The sequence below is a fragment of the Hordeum vulgare genome, chromosome 4H (assembly GCF_904849725.1).
Source record: "Hordeum vulgare subsp. vulgare chromosome 4H, MorexV3_pseudomolecules_assembly, whole genome shotgun sequence".
Lineage (NCBI taxonomy): Eukaryota > Viridiplantae > Streptophyta > Magnoliopsida > Poales > Poaceae > Hordeum > Hordeum vulgare.
In genome coordinates, this window is record NC_058521.1 from 578,661,678 (window position 1) to 578,679,064 (window position 17,387).

At 44.0% G+C, this 17,387-nt stretch overlaps 1 protein-coding gene across 1 annotated transcript; it reads right to left on the reverse strand.

Annotated features, from left to right (window-relative positions):
- Positions 1-2,113: 2,113 nt before the first annotated feature.
- Positions 2,114-2,952, reverse strand: LOC123450802 (GATA transcription factor 4-like). Its single transcript, XM_045127886.1, has 2 exons — positions 2,848-2,952; positions 2,114-2,746 (listed from the first exon to the last, which is right to left on the reverse strand). Exons 1-2 carry the CDS (start codon positions 2,950-2,952, stop codon positions 2,114-2,116), a joined length of 738 nt encoding a protein of 245 aa, XP_044983821.1.
- Between the last annotated feature and the right edge of the window lie 14,435 nt (positions 2,953-17,387).

Here is a 17,387-nt window from a genome sequence, read left to right on the forward strand (position 1 = left end):
GGAGTACTAACAAGACATGTTGAAAAGGAGGTCCCTAATGTTGGTGCAAATTTCTCATGCGCTGGTTGCTCATGTGCTACTTGGGAAACCATTGAACATTTCATCTTTGAACACCCCTTCAACAGTTTGTATTCATCAAGTCTTCGTATTCAATGGTCTCCGAATTCTACTCGGATTTTCCCAGTCTCCGAATTCTACACGGGCTGCTCTCATTATTGAGTGGTCTCCGAATGCTACGCGGAGTAGTCTCATTGAACAAACTTCGTTCCATCAAAACTGTAATATAGTAACCATTAAATCGTTATTCGTAGGTTACCAGCCAAATTTTTCGGGATCACAAAGATGGTCGACGTAACTAATCATGTTTGGAACAACACAACGTACAAAAGGGCCACATAACATTGCTAACAACACGCGATCGCAATTCACTGATCAGAATGTAACCATGCAGACATCGTGTTGTGAAAACCGAAAATGAAGTAGCCTGTTAATTTGTGGTTGCTTGGTCATTCTATGCTTTGCGTATTAATGTGTGATTGCTAGGTTATTTTACGCGTTACCAGTCGGTTGCAACATGTGTGTGGTTGTGGTTCATTCTTAGAGCATCTTTGCTTCACAAGATTTCTAAAACACAAGAATGTGAAAAACTTGAGATTATAATGGCATTGGCATGTTTAGTACCACATGACTGAAAGGTTACTTGAGTTTGGACGGGGAGAATGTAGGATCCCTACGGGAAAAACCATAGTATAGTGCTACAAAAGAATCCTACTACAAGAAAATGCCCATGGTTTCCTACCATCGTATCAATAAAACAAACAACATAAAAGCCTTTCTGTCTAGTACCTACTCCCTCTGTAAACTAATACTCCATTCGTTCCTAAATATAAGACCTTTTAGAGATTGCACTATAAACTACATACGGATGTACATAGACATATTTTAGAGTATAGATTCACTCATTTTGCTCCGTATGTAGTCCATAACGAAATGTCTAAAAGGTTTTATATTTAGGAACGGAGGGAGTATAAAAACATATAAAACACTATTTTAGTAATCTAAATGTTCATATATTAATTTACAGAGGGAGTACTGTTTTAGACACACCGTCATGCTAAATACTACTAGTACTACGAGGTACGTATGAGCATAAAGCCTTTTTTGCCTAGAGAAAATCCTGAATTCTTGCACCCGAAAAAATGGTGCCCCACTTAGTGCTTCACACAGCAGTTAGTGCCACCACGTGCTCCACTTAGTCGTCTCCTGTTCACAGCAGTCAAGTAGAGATTCAGCCCTGCAACCACAATCTTAGCCTGCGGTTGCCTAGCAATACTAGGTACTCCCGGATGTTCCTCCGGCCGTTATCTTTCACACACGGATAGAGCCATGAATCGATCCCCAAGTTGGCCAGGAGGACGACCAGAGCAAGGTCGGGCGCAGCGGAAAAGCAAACAAAAGAATTGCAAGGCCAAGGGGGGACACGGCCGACGCCCAACACGCACGCCCCCGACACGCGGCTACCAGCACGAGCAGTCGCCACTTCGCATATCTCCTCCCCCACACCACATGGATGTGTGGCGGCGTACGGACCTGCAGGCATGTTGTTAACTTGGATACTGCAAGGAATTGGAGCTGTCAAAATCATACTACGCTGAAGGCAAAGTGGCAAACAGACAGCAGGGGATACACACATCAACTGATGAACATGACAAGCGAGTATTCCATTTCAAGACAGGCAGATATGCAATGGTTTATCAGGTATCGGCCACCATGAGCATCAGCAGCAGCAGCAGCAGCAGCAGCAGGATTGCCTGCCTGCTCTTCTTCTAATAAATTTCTCGCTTTCACTAGCTTGACTCAACGAACTCGACTAAGACGACTGACGACCGGAGGAGACTGACTGACTGACTGGCTGACTGACCCATGGGTGTCAAGAGCAGCTAGATTGTTTGCTGGCTGTTCCTAAACCCCTAAATCCTAAAGGGCAGTCCCTATGACATGACAAAAACGGAAATTCGACACGAAAATTCACGGGATGAAGGAGCCGATCACGGATAGGATCTCTAATTTAATCTAGCAGCTCAATGGATTGGCTTGGCTATCGATGATGCCCCTACGGCAGCGGCGCCTGGGATGGGGCTGGAGCAGGGGCCGGGGCGCCGTCGCCGGCCTTGGCGGCGAGGCGGGCCGCCGCGCGCTCGGCGCGGCGGGCCTTTGCGGCGGCGCGGACGGCGGGGGAGGCGCCCTCGCCCTCGCCCTCGCCCTCGCTCTCGCTCCGGAGCCGCATCTGCATGACGCGGCGGTGGGAGTTGGAGTGCAGCAGCGGGGAGAAGGTGGGGCTGTTGGCCGGCCGGTACTCCGGGAGCAGCCGCCCCGTCTTGTACCGCACGCCGCACGCGTTGCACAGCGTGCGGGGCCCCAGCGGACCCTGCCGCCACTGCGGGGTCACCTCCGACGCGCAGTGCGTGCACCGCCGAGCCGCCGGGAGCGGCGGCGGCAGCGTGGGCGGCTCCGCCAGGTTCCACGGGGCCGTCACCCGACGCCGACGCCCCTTCGTCCTCGGCCCCACCGCCGGCCGCCCGGACGGCGCGGCCGGCACCAGCTCCGGCACCTCCTCCACCGCCTCCACCGCCATGGTCTCCACCGACGGGAACGCGTCCATGTTCGAAAGCCACTCCAGCTCCTCCAAATCCTCCTCCCCCGCCGCCGCCAGTCCCCAATCCCCCGCCGCCGCCGCCGCCGCCACCTCCAACCCCTACAAGAAAAGAAAAAAAACACAAAACTTTGTTTAGCCCCTCTATCTAACCCTCAGCCACAGTCACGAGGGGGGAGGGGAGAAGCAGCCACCGTCTGGTCAAAGAACATATTGAAGCTGGGCAGGTCCTGGTCCAGCGCCGCCGCCGCCGCCGCCGCCGCCGCGGCCTGCTTGCCAACATCGCCGCCGCCCACCATGGTCGCCGCCGGCACGAGAACGCACGCGCACACAGGGATGGAAAGAAATGGAAAGACAAAAGCGGACCGATTTCTTCGACGCTCCTACTGTTCGATCGATCCGGTGGCCTTTTTATCGTCAGCGCCTCCACCCCTTTCCTGGAGGATTTTTGTTGCTATCTTTGCTCAAGCGGGAGCGGAGTGATTAATTTTTGTCTCGTTTCTTGGTGATGATGCGAGGGAAAACCATCGGTGTTAACGAGGGTAAATTACCCATGGCGTTCACGTGGCCGCGCCTCTCTTCTCTTGCCTTCGGGGCGTCACCGCGTCCAGTGGCTACACGCGATTTGGATTCATTAGCTGGTCACTAAATACGGCGGATTTATTACTCGCCAAAATGCGATATACGCTGGGAATAATGTTATTTATTCGTGGAAAAGAGGGGGTTATACGGTGGAGGTTATTTGCAGGGACAGACGATAGAAACGGAAGGCCAGCGAGTTTCCATTTCCGCCGGGGGTGTGTGTGGCTTTGCCAGCTCACGCCTTGCAAAATTCATTAAAGAGTACAGTATTTGCATGAGTATTGCCAGAATACAGTTGTTCTAGAAAGATCCAGGGGCAATTAACCTCGGAGAATCGTCGCAAAAAAAAAAACCCTCGAAGAATGCAAATTCAAGTTTGGTAGGTTATGTTATGGATAGGGTTTTTACTTGTTAGAATGGATGAAAATTGTGTGCTTTTAAATAATCTTGTAATGTCTCTATTGTAGGATTTCATGAATCGATGGAAGAAGATTCTTAATTTGTAATAGGGGCCAATACATTACAATAAGAAGGACCTACGACCTAATGCTTTACAAAGTCGAGGTTGACATTTATTCTATAGGGTAACCACGTCTCAAAGAAGACCAAAGTCTCTGTTTGGCTACTCTTTCGTGGTCGCCTCAACAGCAAGGCCAACCTCGTCCATAATAACATCACCTCCAATCACAAGTGTCCATGATGCGTTGTCTCTGTCGAGGATGCCACTCATCTCTTCATCGCCTACCACTTCACCAATATAGTTTGGCAGCGCATTTGTGTTATCCCAACCTCTCTCCATCGACGAACTATGGGGCGCTTCACTTCCTACCGGGGAGGGGGGCTCCCCATCCATTGAAAAATGCCTAGAACGCCATGGCATGCCCGAACTCAAGACCTTCATTTGGTTTCTACGATCAAGCTCATTTGTTGACACCGATCTTTGATGAGAAAGGCTGATCAAATAGTGTGACAAGGACGCCATCTTCTCGTGGTGTTTATTCCTCTCCTCGTGTATACATATTCTTGTGTAATTCTGTGATGAACTACGTACTTTATGGCTCGTCTATAGTACTATTTGAGTAATATATTCAAGTGGGAACCCCAACCCTTGGGATTCTAAAAAGTGTGTATGGAGATTGACGGTTCATATCCACCTGATGTGGATTTCATTATTAGGTCAAACGAGAAACGTATGACCTGTTGATGGGATTTTTGTGTGGAAGAAACACAACTTGTTTTCCTATGATAATTGGGCTAAAGGGAACAAATGTGAAAACAAGGAAGTACTGCTTGAAGTGCTTAGAAAATGGAAGTATGATTGTGTGTGTATCACCTTGTTATCTTATAGGTTACACACACAACGGTAATTTGTCGCATATGAAGTACATTTGATTATAATTATATTGGATATTCTTGTTGGAAAGAATATCACACGTTGTGGCTATTTGATGATAGGGTAGCACTAGGCATCAGACTGCTGATGTTCGGCTTCTATCAGACTAGCCCTCAACCATTCGATCGGAAGCATGGTGGACGTCCGATACAGTTCTTGGGCCCGTGAGATTTGCTAATTTGTCTCATTAATCGAGTGATTCCGAGTAAAACGCGGGCTTAAGGTAACGTGATCCTGGTTAGTTAGCGACATGCATGGATCTCCGCTTCAGTCAATCACGTGTGATCTGTTGCTACCTACTTTGTTATTTTGCTTTCCAACAAGGATAACCTTTTTTTAGGGGTTCCAACAAGGATAACTAGGTATGAGAATTATTTAAAATGGATTTGCTTCCAGCACAACAAACTATGTTTCCATGGTTCCCTCAAAAAACTACGTTTTCATGGATATAATAATTTGCTTCCTCTGTTTTTGATTCAAACCTATATTTTTAAAAATAATTGTTTATTTTCTACATAGCAAAACTATATTTTGTGGACACATTTTATTTGGTTCCCTATAAATTTAGTTGCTTCACGTATGCTTTGTATACTTGCTTTTTTATGAAAACTTTATTCAAGTGTTTCTAGATACTGGGAAAATTTGGTTTTTCTTGAGATAACCTTGTGAAGCTTTATTAATTCGTCAGCTGCTAATGCGTACCGAATCTGCTTCAATGTAACTAAAAATGTATTCCATATAACATTTTATTTTGTTTCCGATGCTGTAAAATTTTGCTTTGAACAACAGGATGATTTGCTTCGATGTAAATAAAAATGTATTGTACATAACGTTTTATTTTATTTCAATGCAATAAAAAATTGCTTCCACCAACGAGATGACTTGATTCGATGTAATTAAATTTGTATCTTGTGTACCATTTTTTAATGCAACAAAAGTTTTCTTCCACCAATGAGATAATTTGCTTCTATCGCAATCAAAAATTGTTTGGATGAAACAAAAAAGTATGTCCAAGCACACTGCTTCCACGTAACAAAAATGTGCATTTAAGAATTAATTTCAAAGTCCAAACACAAGAAAAAACTTTGCTTCCGACCACCAAGGAAATTGCTTCCATGAAGTGTACAAATAATTTGTCTACAATATAACGTATGTTTGCTTCCACCTTCATTCGTTGGTACATTGTTTCCTTTGTTAATATCGTATGCTTCCTATAGATTGTAAACTTGCTTCCATTCGCCTGCGGTCATCTTGATTGTAGGGCGGATCCAAGTGACATCACACATCTAGGTGCATGCATCGCGTCTCCATATATGTCTCCGGTGGTGCCCATCGGCTTCAAAGCCAACACACATCCGCTTGAAGGATACATCATCAAATATATGAAATATATGAAGCAAATGAAAATGTTTAAATGTGAACAATGCTATTAACAATGTAAGAGAAAGTATAACAAAAAAAGTAGAGGTATGTTTCTATTGCCGCAAACTATCTTGACTGAAGGAAACATACAATAATGTTAGGAATAATGGATATTAGTACCTAGCGGAAGCATAGAATATTGTAAGTGGAACCAAGAGCAACCAATGCAGCCAACATTTTGTATGCTTCGAACATTTTGTGATCTACAAACCAGTTTCATCCATTGATGCAAATGAACTGGAATGTCGAATCGTATTTATGATATATGGAAGCACATGTATGATGCCTATGAAGCATGGATAATGAAAATCGAATTGGTAATAATTAGTGCATGGAGACAGATGATATACTGGCAGGCAATTCAAACAATACCTTACATTTGGAGGAGGGGCTTGGAAGAGGAAAGGCCCGGAAGCCACAACTAGTTCTTCAAACGACGGGTGGCACTCCGGCACCTAGTTCAAAACCTTTAGGCAACCTGGTAAGGCAACAAGCGCAGTGGAGATCGGGGGCACGTCCACCTAATGATGACATGGCGCACTACAAAGGTCACTTGGGGGCGGCAGCGACAAGTAGCGTAGTAGATGGGATCCGATCTGGGTGATGAGGTGTTTTGTAGCGTCGGCCGTTGATTGCGTCTTTGGCACGAGGTGGGAAGAAGGGAGGTCCGGAAGAGATGCGTCTTTTGCGTCTTTGGCCGTTGATTGCGTCGTTGTGCGGGAGATAAAATCTCGGCGTTGCAATTGGGGATGACAGTAGCAGCGCCATGGTTGACGGCGAACTCGGAGGGAGGTCCGACGTGGGCACCAAAAAAGAAGGGAGGTCCGGAAGAGATGCAATGGGCGAGGGATCAGGGGATTATGCAAATGTGCAGGCGTGAAATACGGGTGATTAACAACCTCATGGAGGGATTATTACGTGTGATATCTCAACCGTGGGATCAATCAGGTGTGTATGGGTCAGAAGTGGTCTAAAGATTGATTCCTACCAGACTATAGACATAAAGTGTTTTCCTTGATGATATGAGTATTGATTTTGTTTGTTGTTTTCGATACTTGAGTTCAATAGGAAACACAACGAAACCATTTTATGTAGAGGCGGCAATGTATGAAACAAAGGGACACATGTCATTTAATGGCTTCCTCCCGAACAAACATGATGTTACCATTGGATGTTGAAAAATGGTAACTTGTGTGCCTTTTGTCAACTTACTCAAGATCATTGTGAATTTATTGTAGAGTTTTGCTTGGATATTGTGAAAACTAATGGGTGTTCTAGAAAAATGTGAAGCAATTAATCTCAAAGATGACAAATCCAAGTTTTGATAGGTTTTGCTATGGGCACGGTTTTTTTACTTCTTAGGATGATGAAGATTGTGTGTGGACATGGACGATTCATATCGACGTGATGAGGACCAATTGGCCCGAGGGGCTACAAATTCAGGTTTTGAGAAGTTTTGATATGGGTTACTTCATAAGTTTTTCTATTCGTACATTTTTTTACTTGTTAAGCCGATAAAGATTGTGCGTGGAGATCAACGAGTTGCTATGATGTTTTTGCTAAAGGGAACACACATGAAAACATGAATGCACTACTTTAAGTGCTTAGAACACATAAGTATGTTTGAGTGCATATACCTCGTTATCTTACAGATTACACACAAAGTGGTAATTTCTCATACATGGAGTACAGTTAATTACAATGATAATTGATTGTTTTTTTAAATAATACGCCTCATTTTTATTGCTCGTATGTTCAATGTCAACTAATTGCACATAATGTCCTTTACAATGATATGAGTATTGATGTTGTTTGTCGTCTTCTGATACTTCACTTAGTAGAAACAATGCAAAATCATGTTATGCAAAGGAGACAATCTAAAGTGACACACGTTATTAGTAATTTGTTCAGTAACAATAACTGTCATTTGGGGTAACAAACCGGTAATTTTCATACATGGAGTATATAAATTATATATTAAAATTTAGTAGTATTAATTGTAGGAAAGCATGCCCCAACTTATCATTGCTCATATGTCTAGTGCATTGAAAGTGTTGTATGTTACAATGATAGGAGTAATGATGTTGCTTGTCGTTTCTCATACTTCACGTGAGTAGAAAATATTTATTTTGCAAAATAAAGGCAAAACCAGGTTATGGAAAGACGACAATCATCAAGACAAAGAAATACACGTGAAACATCATTTACTGGTTTTCTCCCCAACAATTAGTAGATATGACGTTAGCATTAGATATTTGAAATGGTGATTTGTTCCATAATGGTAATTTGTCATATATGGAGTATAACAAATTATACAATTATAATCGGGTTCTCATGTCAGAATGAATGCCACAACTTGTTATTTCTCTTAGATTCAGTCCCAACTGACTGCACATGATGCCCATTACAATTATATGAGTAATGATGTTGCTTACCGTTTTTCTGATACTCGAATTGACTATATTATCCTAATAGATTTAGAGACGTTAAAACAATAAAGTTTTTTAGCCTTTTTAGGCCATCAACATTTTTAACCATTGGATCACGTGTTGTGATTCGTTTTGTCCATCAGATGCACTTAACTAGCACTAAGAGGATTAGATGCCACATGTGCTTCTACCCCTTTAACAAAATATGTGGTTTATGGTTACTCAAGCCTATTCTCGTGTGCAATAAGCTTGTCTAGGATCATCGCTTCAATGTATAAGTTTCCCAACGACATCGACCCATAGACCACAACTTCTATCATATGAGAAAGAGTAGTTGCTTCAATAGCAACAGTGTGTGGGGTATGTGAAGACATCACGACGTTGCGCTTGTTCGGAAGGCATTGAAGGGACATCTATAAATCTATGTGGCATCTCTACCAGCGTAGATACACCAATGCTCAAGCGACCCTCCTATGTAATTTAAAATACCTCGAGGCACCCCTCCCACCTCCCCCGACCTTGACCTGAAACATCCTTGCCAATTTTAACTCGCTAGATTTCTCGACACCATCGTCATTGAAAGTATCACAACGGTCGACTAGAGGGGAGGGGGGTAACAGTGTCCTCGACTCGGTGGTGCTAACCACATCGAACTGCTAGTCATGGGTCGGATCGAGGACCCCTAGACAACCTAAGGACGGGCCATGTTTATCATGACCCTCTGCATACCCTAGATGGAATCCTCCGAAGTCTTGGTGCATATTTCAAGGCACGATTAAATCACGAGCATATTTATCCCTAGATGTAATCTACCTCCATGTAACTCTAGGTACCCCTGGTGCCTATATAAGTCGAGGGGTTTAGTCCAAAGGGTCAAGTTAGATTTAAACACATACAATCTCAAGGTTAGATCATCATGTACTAGGTACCCTATCAATAATAAATACAACAGAAGCATGACATATGGTTTTACCTTTTAGGTAAGGACCCCCTACCCAGATCCTTCGTATTTAACCCCGACATTAGTGGCCCACGCATGTCCCGTTATGTGGTTAAAACGGCACAATGGCTCATATTTGGATCAATGACAATATTTTTTGTGGGGAGACCTTCACTACTGGAATCAGAGAATTTGCCATATGCATGATCTTTGTCGTCTGCTGGCAGATGGCAAAGAAGCTCTTTGCCGTCAGCTGCGAAAAAACAGACGGCAAAGAGCTGGTTGATGGATGGCAAAGAGCTCTTTGCCATCAGTCGCTTCTTTGTCGTCAGCTGGCGGATGACAAAGATGAACTAAGGAGACAACAAAGAAAAATCACAGCTGAGCCGTTACCTTTGCCATCAGCGGCATCTTTGCCATCCGTCGTAGGTTTCTTTGTCGTCCGCCTGGGTAAATGGCGGACGGCAAAGGGGACGGCGGCCCAACAACCCCCACTAACGAGGTTATGTTTCCCCATCCCATCCCCACTCTCTCGCTGCCTCCCCCTCACCCCCCGTGTGTGGAGCCCCCCACCCGGCGCCACCTCCCACCATTGTGTCGCCTTGCACCATCGCGTCGCCCCCACCATCGCGCCGCCCCACCCGGTGGCCCCTCACCACATCGCCGCCCCCATCCCCAGGCCGTCTGCACCGCGCAGCCCTCCCCCCATACCGCCCCTCCCCGTGCCATCGCCCTCCCCCGCTTTGGCCCCCTCCCCGCACCACCCATCCTCCCCGCTCCGTGCCACCCTCCGCTCCCTGCGCTGCCCCACCTCCGTGTGCCGCCTGATACGTCCATTTTGCATCATGCTTTCATGTTGATATTTATTGCTTTTTGGGCTGTTATATTACTTGTGGTACCATATTTATGCCTTTTCTCTCTTATTTTGCAAGGTTTATTTGAAGAGGGAGAATTCAGGCAGCTGGAATTCTGGACTGGAAAAGGAGCAAATCCTAGTCCACTATTCTGCACATCTCCAAATGCCCTGAAACTTTACGTGGATTTTTTTCTGGAATATATTAAAAATACTGGGCGAAAGAACTACCGGAGGGGGCCACCAGGGCCCCACAAGCCCCCACTCCGTCACCACCCCCCTGGTGGTCGTGGGCAAGCTTGTGGGCTGCCTGAAGGCCCACTAGCCCCCCTCTTTTGCTATATGAAGCATCCTAGTATGGAAAAAATCAAGAGGGAGCTTTTTGGTGGTTTCGCCGCCGCCACGAGGTGGAACTTGAGCAGATCCAATCTAGAGCTCCGGCAGGACGATCCTGTCGGGGAAACTTCCCTCTCGGAGGGGGAAAACGTCGCCATCGTCATCACCAACACTCCTCTCATCATAGGGGAGGCATCTTCATCAACATCTTCATCAGCACCATCTCCTCTCCAATCCCTAGTTCATCTCTTGTAATCAATCTTCATCTCGCAACTCCGATTGGTACTTGTAAGGTTGCTAGTAGTGTTGATTACTCTTTGTAGTTGATGCTAGTTGGATTATTTGGTGGAAGAGTTTATGTTCAGATCCTAGATGCTATTCATTACACCTCTGGTCATGATTATGATTATGTCTTGTGAGTAGTTACTTTTGTTCCTGAGGACATGGGATAAGTCATGCTGAAATAGTCATGTGAATTTGATATTCGTTCGGTATTTTGATATGATGTATGTTGTTTTTCCTCTAGTGGTGTTATGTGAACGTCGAATACATAACACTTCAGCATATTTGGGCCTAGAGGAAGGCATTGGGAAGTAGTAAGTAGATGATGGGTTGCTGGAGTGACAGAAGCTTAAACCCCAGTCTATGCGTTGCTTCGTGAGGGGCTCATTTGGATCCACTAGTTTAATGCTATGGTTAGACTTTGTCTTAATTCTTCTTTTGTAGTTGCGGAGGCTTGGGAGAGAGGTTAATCATAAGTGGGATGTTTGTCCAAGTAAGGGTAGTACCCAAGCGCCAGTCCACCCACATATCAAACTATCAAATTAACGAACGCGAATCATATGAACATGATGAAACTAGCATGACAGAAATTCCCATGTGTCCTCGGGAGCGTTTTTCCTCCTATAAGACTTTGTTCAGGCTTGTCCCTTGCTGCAAAAGGGATTGGACCACTTGCTGCACCGTTGCTACTACTTTTTACTTGTTACTCTTTGCTTACTACATTTCACCTCGCTACACAATCACTTGTTACCGCTACTTTCAGTGCTTGCAGTTATTACCTTGCTGAAATTCGTTTATCAGAGCCTTCTGCTCCTCGTTGGGTTCGACACTCTTACTTATTGAAAGGACTACGATTGATCCCCTATACTTGTGGGTCATCAAGACTCTTTTCTGGCGCCGTTGCCGGGGAGTGAAGCGCCCTTGGTAAGTGGAAATTGGTAAGGAAACATTTTTATACTGTGCTGAAATTTATTGTCACTTGTCACTATGGAAACTCTTCCTTTGAAGAGTTTGTTCGGGGTATCTTCACCACGAACGAAAGCACGAGGATTTGCTCCTCAACCTGAGGTACCTACTGAAAATATCTTTTATGAAATTCCTTTGGGTATGCTTGAGAAACTGCTGGCTAATCCTTTTACAGGAGATGGATCTTCACATCCAGACTTTCATCTAATCTATGTAGATGAAGTTTGTGGTTTATTTAAGCTTGCAGGTTTGCCCGAGGATGAGGTAAAGAAGAAAGTCTTTCCTTTATGTTTGAAGGATAAGGCGTTGACATGGTATAGGCTATGTGATGATGCTGGATCATGGGGCTACAATCGGTTGAAATTGGAATTTCATCAAAAGTTCTATCCTATGCATTTGGTACATCGTGATCGGAACTTTATTTATAACTTTTGGCCTCGTGACAGGGAAAGCATAGCTCAAGCTTTGGGGAGGCTTAAATCAATGCTATATTCATGCCCAAATCATGAGCTCTCGAGAGAAATCATCACTCAAAACTTTTATGCTCGGCTTTCTCATGAAGATCGTACCATGCTTGACACTTCTTGTTCCGGTTCTTTTATGAAGAAGGATATTGATCACAAGTGGAATTTATTGGAGAGAATCAAACGCAACTTTGAAGATTGGGAGCTGGAGGAAGGTAAGGACTCAAGTATGTATTTCCAGATTGATTGCGTTAAATCTTTTGTTGAGACAAACACTTCTAGAGATTTTAGCGCTAAGTATGGACTTGACTCTGAGATAGTAGCTTCTCTATGTGAATCTTTTGCTGCTCATGTTGATCTTCCCAAAGAGAAGTGGTTTAAATATCATCCTCCTGTACAAAGCAACATAGCCAAAACCAATCTAGTTGAGGAGAAAATCATAGCTTTTAGTGATCCTGTTGTTCCTTGTGCTTACACTGAGAAACCACCATACCCTGCTAGGATGAAGGATTATTCTAAAGCTCCAACTATGATACGTAGGGGTTACATTAGACCACTTGCACCCCCTGAGGATATTAGAGTTGAACCTAGTGTTGCTATTATCAAATATCTCTTAGCCGAAGACATAGATGGGCATGTTATCAAATTCTGTGAGGACTCCGCTAGAATTGCTAAACCTCACGTGAAAGACAAGCACAAACCTGTAGTTGGCCTGCCCGTTGTTTCTGTTAAGATAGGAGATCACTGTTACCATGGTTTATGTGATATGAGAGCTAGTGTTAGTGCAATACCCCGTTCTCTATATGATGAAATCAAAGATGAGATTGCACCTGCTGAGTTAGAACCCATTGATGTCACTATTACGCTAGCCAATAGAGACACTATCTGCCCTCTGGGAATTGTGAGAGACGTAGAAGTCGTGTGTGGTAAGATGAAGTATCCTACTGATTTCCTCGTCCTTGGTACTGCACAAGATAGCTTTTGTCCCATCATATTTGGTAGACCCTTTCTCAACACTGTCAATGCTCACATTGATTGCATTAAGCAGACTGTCACAGTAAGTTTCGAGGGTGTGTCTCATGAATTTAATTTCTCCAAGTTTGGAAGACAACCCCATGAAAGAGAGTCGTCTGGTAGGGATGAAATCATTGCTCTTACCTCTATTGTCGTACCTCCTACGGATCCTTTAGAGCAATATCTGCTTGAGCATGAAAATGATATGCATATGGAGGAGAGAGATGAGATAGATAGAATTGCCTTAGAACAACATCCTATTCTCAAGAATAATCTGCATGTTGAACTACTTGGGGATCCTCCCCCACCAAAGGGTGGTCCTGTGTTCGAGCTTAAACAGTTGCCTGATACTCTTAAGTATGCCTATCTTGATGAGAAGGAGATATATCCTGTCATTATTAGTGCTCTCCTCTCAGAGCGCGAAGAGAAGAAGTTACTAAAAACTCTGAGAAAGCACCGCGCTGCTATTGGATATACTCTTGATGATCTTAAGGGTATTAGTCCTACTCTATGTCAGCACAAGATTAAAACCGATCCTGACTTTAAACCAGTTGCTGATCATCAAAGGAGATTAAATCCTAAGATGAAAGAGGTCGTTGGAAAAGAAATATTAAAGCTTTTGGAAGCAAGAATCATTTATCCTATTGCTCATAGTGATTGGGTAAGTCCAGTACATTGCGTACCTAAGAAGGGAGGTATCACCGTCGTTCCTAATGATAGGGATGAACTAATCCCACAAAGGATTATTACCGGCTATAGAATGGTGATAGACTTTCGGAAACTGAACAAGGCAACCAGGAAAGATCATTATCCTTTGTCGTTCATCGACCAAATGCTAGAAAGGCTATCAAAACACACACACTTCTGCTTTCTAGACGGTTATTCAGGTTTCTCGCAAATACCTGTTGCACAATCTGATCAAGAGAAAACCACTTTCACCTGCCCTTTCGGTACCTTTGCCTATAGGCGTATGCCTTTTGGCTTATGTAATGCACCCGCCACCTTCCAAAGATGTATGATGGCTATATTCTCTGACTTTTGTGAAAAGATTGTCAAGGTTTTCATGGATGACTTCTCCGTTTACGGGTCTTCCTTTGATGATTGCCTCAGCAACCTTGACCGAGTCTTACAGAGATGCGAAGAAACCAACCTCGTCTTGAATTGGGAGAAGTGCCACTTTATGGTTAATGAAGGTATCGTCTTAGGACACAAAATCTCTGAAAGAGGCATTGAAGTTGATAAGGCTAAGGTTGATGCAATTGAGAAAATGCCTTGCCCCATAGATATCAGAGGTGTACGAAGTTTCTTAGGTCATGCTGGTTTCTATAGAAGGTTCATTAAAGACTTCTCTAAGATTTCTAGGCCTCTTACCAACCTCTTGCACAAGGATGTTCCTTTTGTTTTTGATGAGGATTGTGAGGAAGCCTTTGAAATACTTAAGAAGGCTTTGATAACCGCACCTATTGTTCAACCACCTGACTGGAACTTGCCCTTTGAAATCATGTGTGACGCTAGTGATTATACTGTTGGTGCTGTTCTAGGGCAAAGAGTTAACAAGAAGTTGAATGTCATTCACTACGCTAGTAAAACTCTAGACAGTGCACAAAGAAACTATGCCACTACGGAGAAGGAATTTTTAGCAGTCGTGTTTGCATGTGAAAAGTTCAGATCCTACATAGTTGACTCCAAAGTCACTATTCACTCTGATCATGCTGCTATTAAGTATCATATGCAAAAGAAGGACGCTAAGCCTAGGCTGATCAGATGGGTTCTCCTGCTACATGAATTTGATTTGCACGTCGTTGACCGAAAGGGTGCTGATAACCCTGTAGCAGATAACTTGTCTAGGCTAGAGAATGTCCTTGATGACCCACTACCAATTGATGACAGCTTTCCTGATGAGCAACTAATGTCATCCGCACTTCACTTAGTGCACTGTGGTATGCCGATTATGCAAACTATATCGTAGCCAAATACATACCACCCAGTTTCACCTATCAACAAAAGAAGAAATTCTTCTTTGATTTGAGACACTACTTTTGGGATGATCCTCACCTTTATAAGGAAGGAGTAGATGGTGTTATTAGATGTTGTGTGACTGGACATGAACAGGGACAGATCCTGCAGAAGTGTCATTCTGAAGCTTACGGAGGACATCATGCTCGAGATAGAACTGCCCATAAGGTATTGCAATCAGGTTTCTATTGGCCCACTCTCTTCAAGGATGCCCGTAAGTTTGTCTTGTCTCGTGACGAATGCCAAAGGATAGGGAACATCAGTAAGCGTCAGGAAATGCCTATGAACTATTCACTTGTCATTGAACCATTTGATGTCTGGGGCTTTGATTATATGGGACCCTTCCCGAGTTCCAATGGGTATACTCACATCTTAGTTGTTGTGGATTACCTTACTAAGTGGGTAGAAGCTATCCCCACTAAAAATGTTGATCACCACACCTCTATTAAGATGCTTAAAGAAGTCATATTCCCAAGATTTGGAGTCCCTAGATATTTGATGACTGATGGCGGTTCACACTTCATTCATGGTGTTTTCCGCAAGATGCTAGCTAAGTATGATGTCAACCATAGAGTTGCATCTCCTTATCATCCTCAGTCTAGTGGTCAATTTGAGTTGAGTAATAGGGAGATCAAGTTGATCCTACAAAAGACCGTCAATAGATCTCAAAAGAACTGGTCAAGAAAACTTGACGATGCACTATGGGCTTATAGGACTGCTTATAAGAATCCCATGGGCATGTCACCGTATAAAATGGTTTACGGTAAGGCCTATCATTTACCTCTTGAGCTGGAACAAAAAGCTTATTGGGCAATCAAAGAGCTCAACTTTGATTTCAAACTTGCCGGTGAGAAGCGGTTGTTTGATATCAGCTCGTTAGATGAATGGAGAGCCCAGGCATATGAGAATGCCAGGTTGTTCAAGGAAAAGGTTAAGAGATGGCACGACAAACGAATACAAAAACGAGAGTTGAATGTAGGTGACTATGTCTTGCTATACAATTCTCGTTTGAGATTCTTTGCAGGCAAGCTTCTCTCTAAATGGGAAGGTCCCTATGTTGTTGAGGAAGTATATCGTTCCGGTGCCATCAAAATCAATAACACGGAAGGAAATTTTCCTAAAGTGGTAAATGGGCAAAGAATCAAGCATTACATCTCTGGTACTCCCATAAATGTTGAGACCAATATCATCAATGTCATAACTCCAGAGGAGTACATAAGGGATGTTTATCAGCCTGTTTCAGACCTTGAAAACGAAGATGTATCTGTTTCGACAAGAAATTGGACTCCGATACTTTTCCAATAGGAAATTTCCTCAGTTTTGGAATTTTTGGAAAATTAGAAAAATAAAAAGCAGTCCGGAGAGCAAACGAGTCAGCCACGAGGGCCCACTCCGCAGCCACCCCCTGGTGGCGGTGGGCAAGCTTGTGGGCACCTCGTGTGCCTCCCGGACTCCGTTTTCTTGCGGAGGACTCCTTCTGGCCCAGAAAAAATCAATATATAGTCGCCCGAAGGTTTTGATCTCCGTATCACGCAGTTTTCCTGTGTTTTCGTTTCGAGCTTGTTTCTGCCGTAGATCTAGATCATCATGACTTCCCCAAACGCTCCTAAGGACGAGATCTTCGAGAAGGTCATCAATCCCTACCTCACGAAAGTGCTGAAACACCCTCAATCTATCAAGATGAGCGAGGGGATGTTGCACATCCGTGATGTTGAGGGGCCTAAGAAGACCGGAAGCATGGAGACGAGGCTCAAAGCAATGGAGCAACAAGTCTTTAAATGCCAAGGAATGGTGGAGCGTGGACTCAACGCCAACCACACGATGAATATGGAGTTCACTAGCAATCACAAGATGTATACCATTGATATTGGGAAACACCTCTCCAGGCTCTACGATAGTGTTGACCAACTTCAGGGCCAGATCTATGACCTGCAGAATCAAAACTGTGAGTATGATTACAGATTTAAATCAATAAGGTTGGCTGCAGATTTGAGGATTCCAGCGACTTGTTCATCCTGCCATGATGGAGCACCTATG

What these genes read in the sequence shown, in the direction of transcription:
- LOC123450802 (XM_045127886.1), bottom strand. Translation starts at nt 2,952, where the DNA reads ATGGTGGGCGGCGGCGATGTTGGCAAGCAGGCCGCGGCGGCGGCGGCG. An exon ending in ATATGTTCTTTGACCAGACG is followed by an intron (nt 2,747 to 2,847) that starts GTGGCTGCTTCT and finishes TAGGGGTTGGAG; the next exon opens with GTGGCGGCGGCGGCGGCGGC.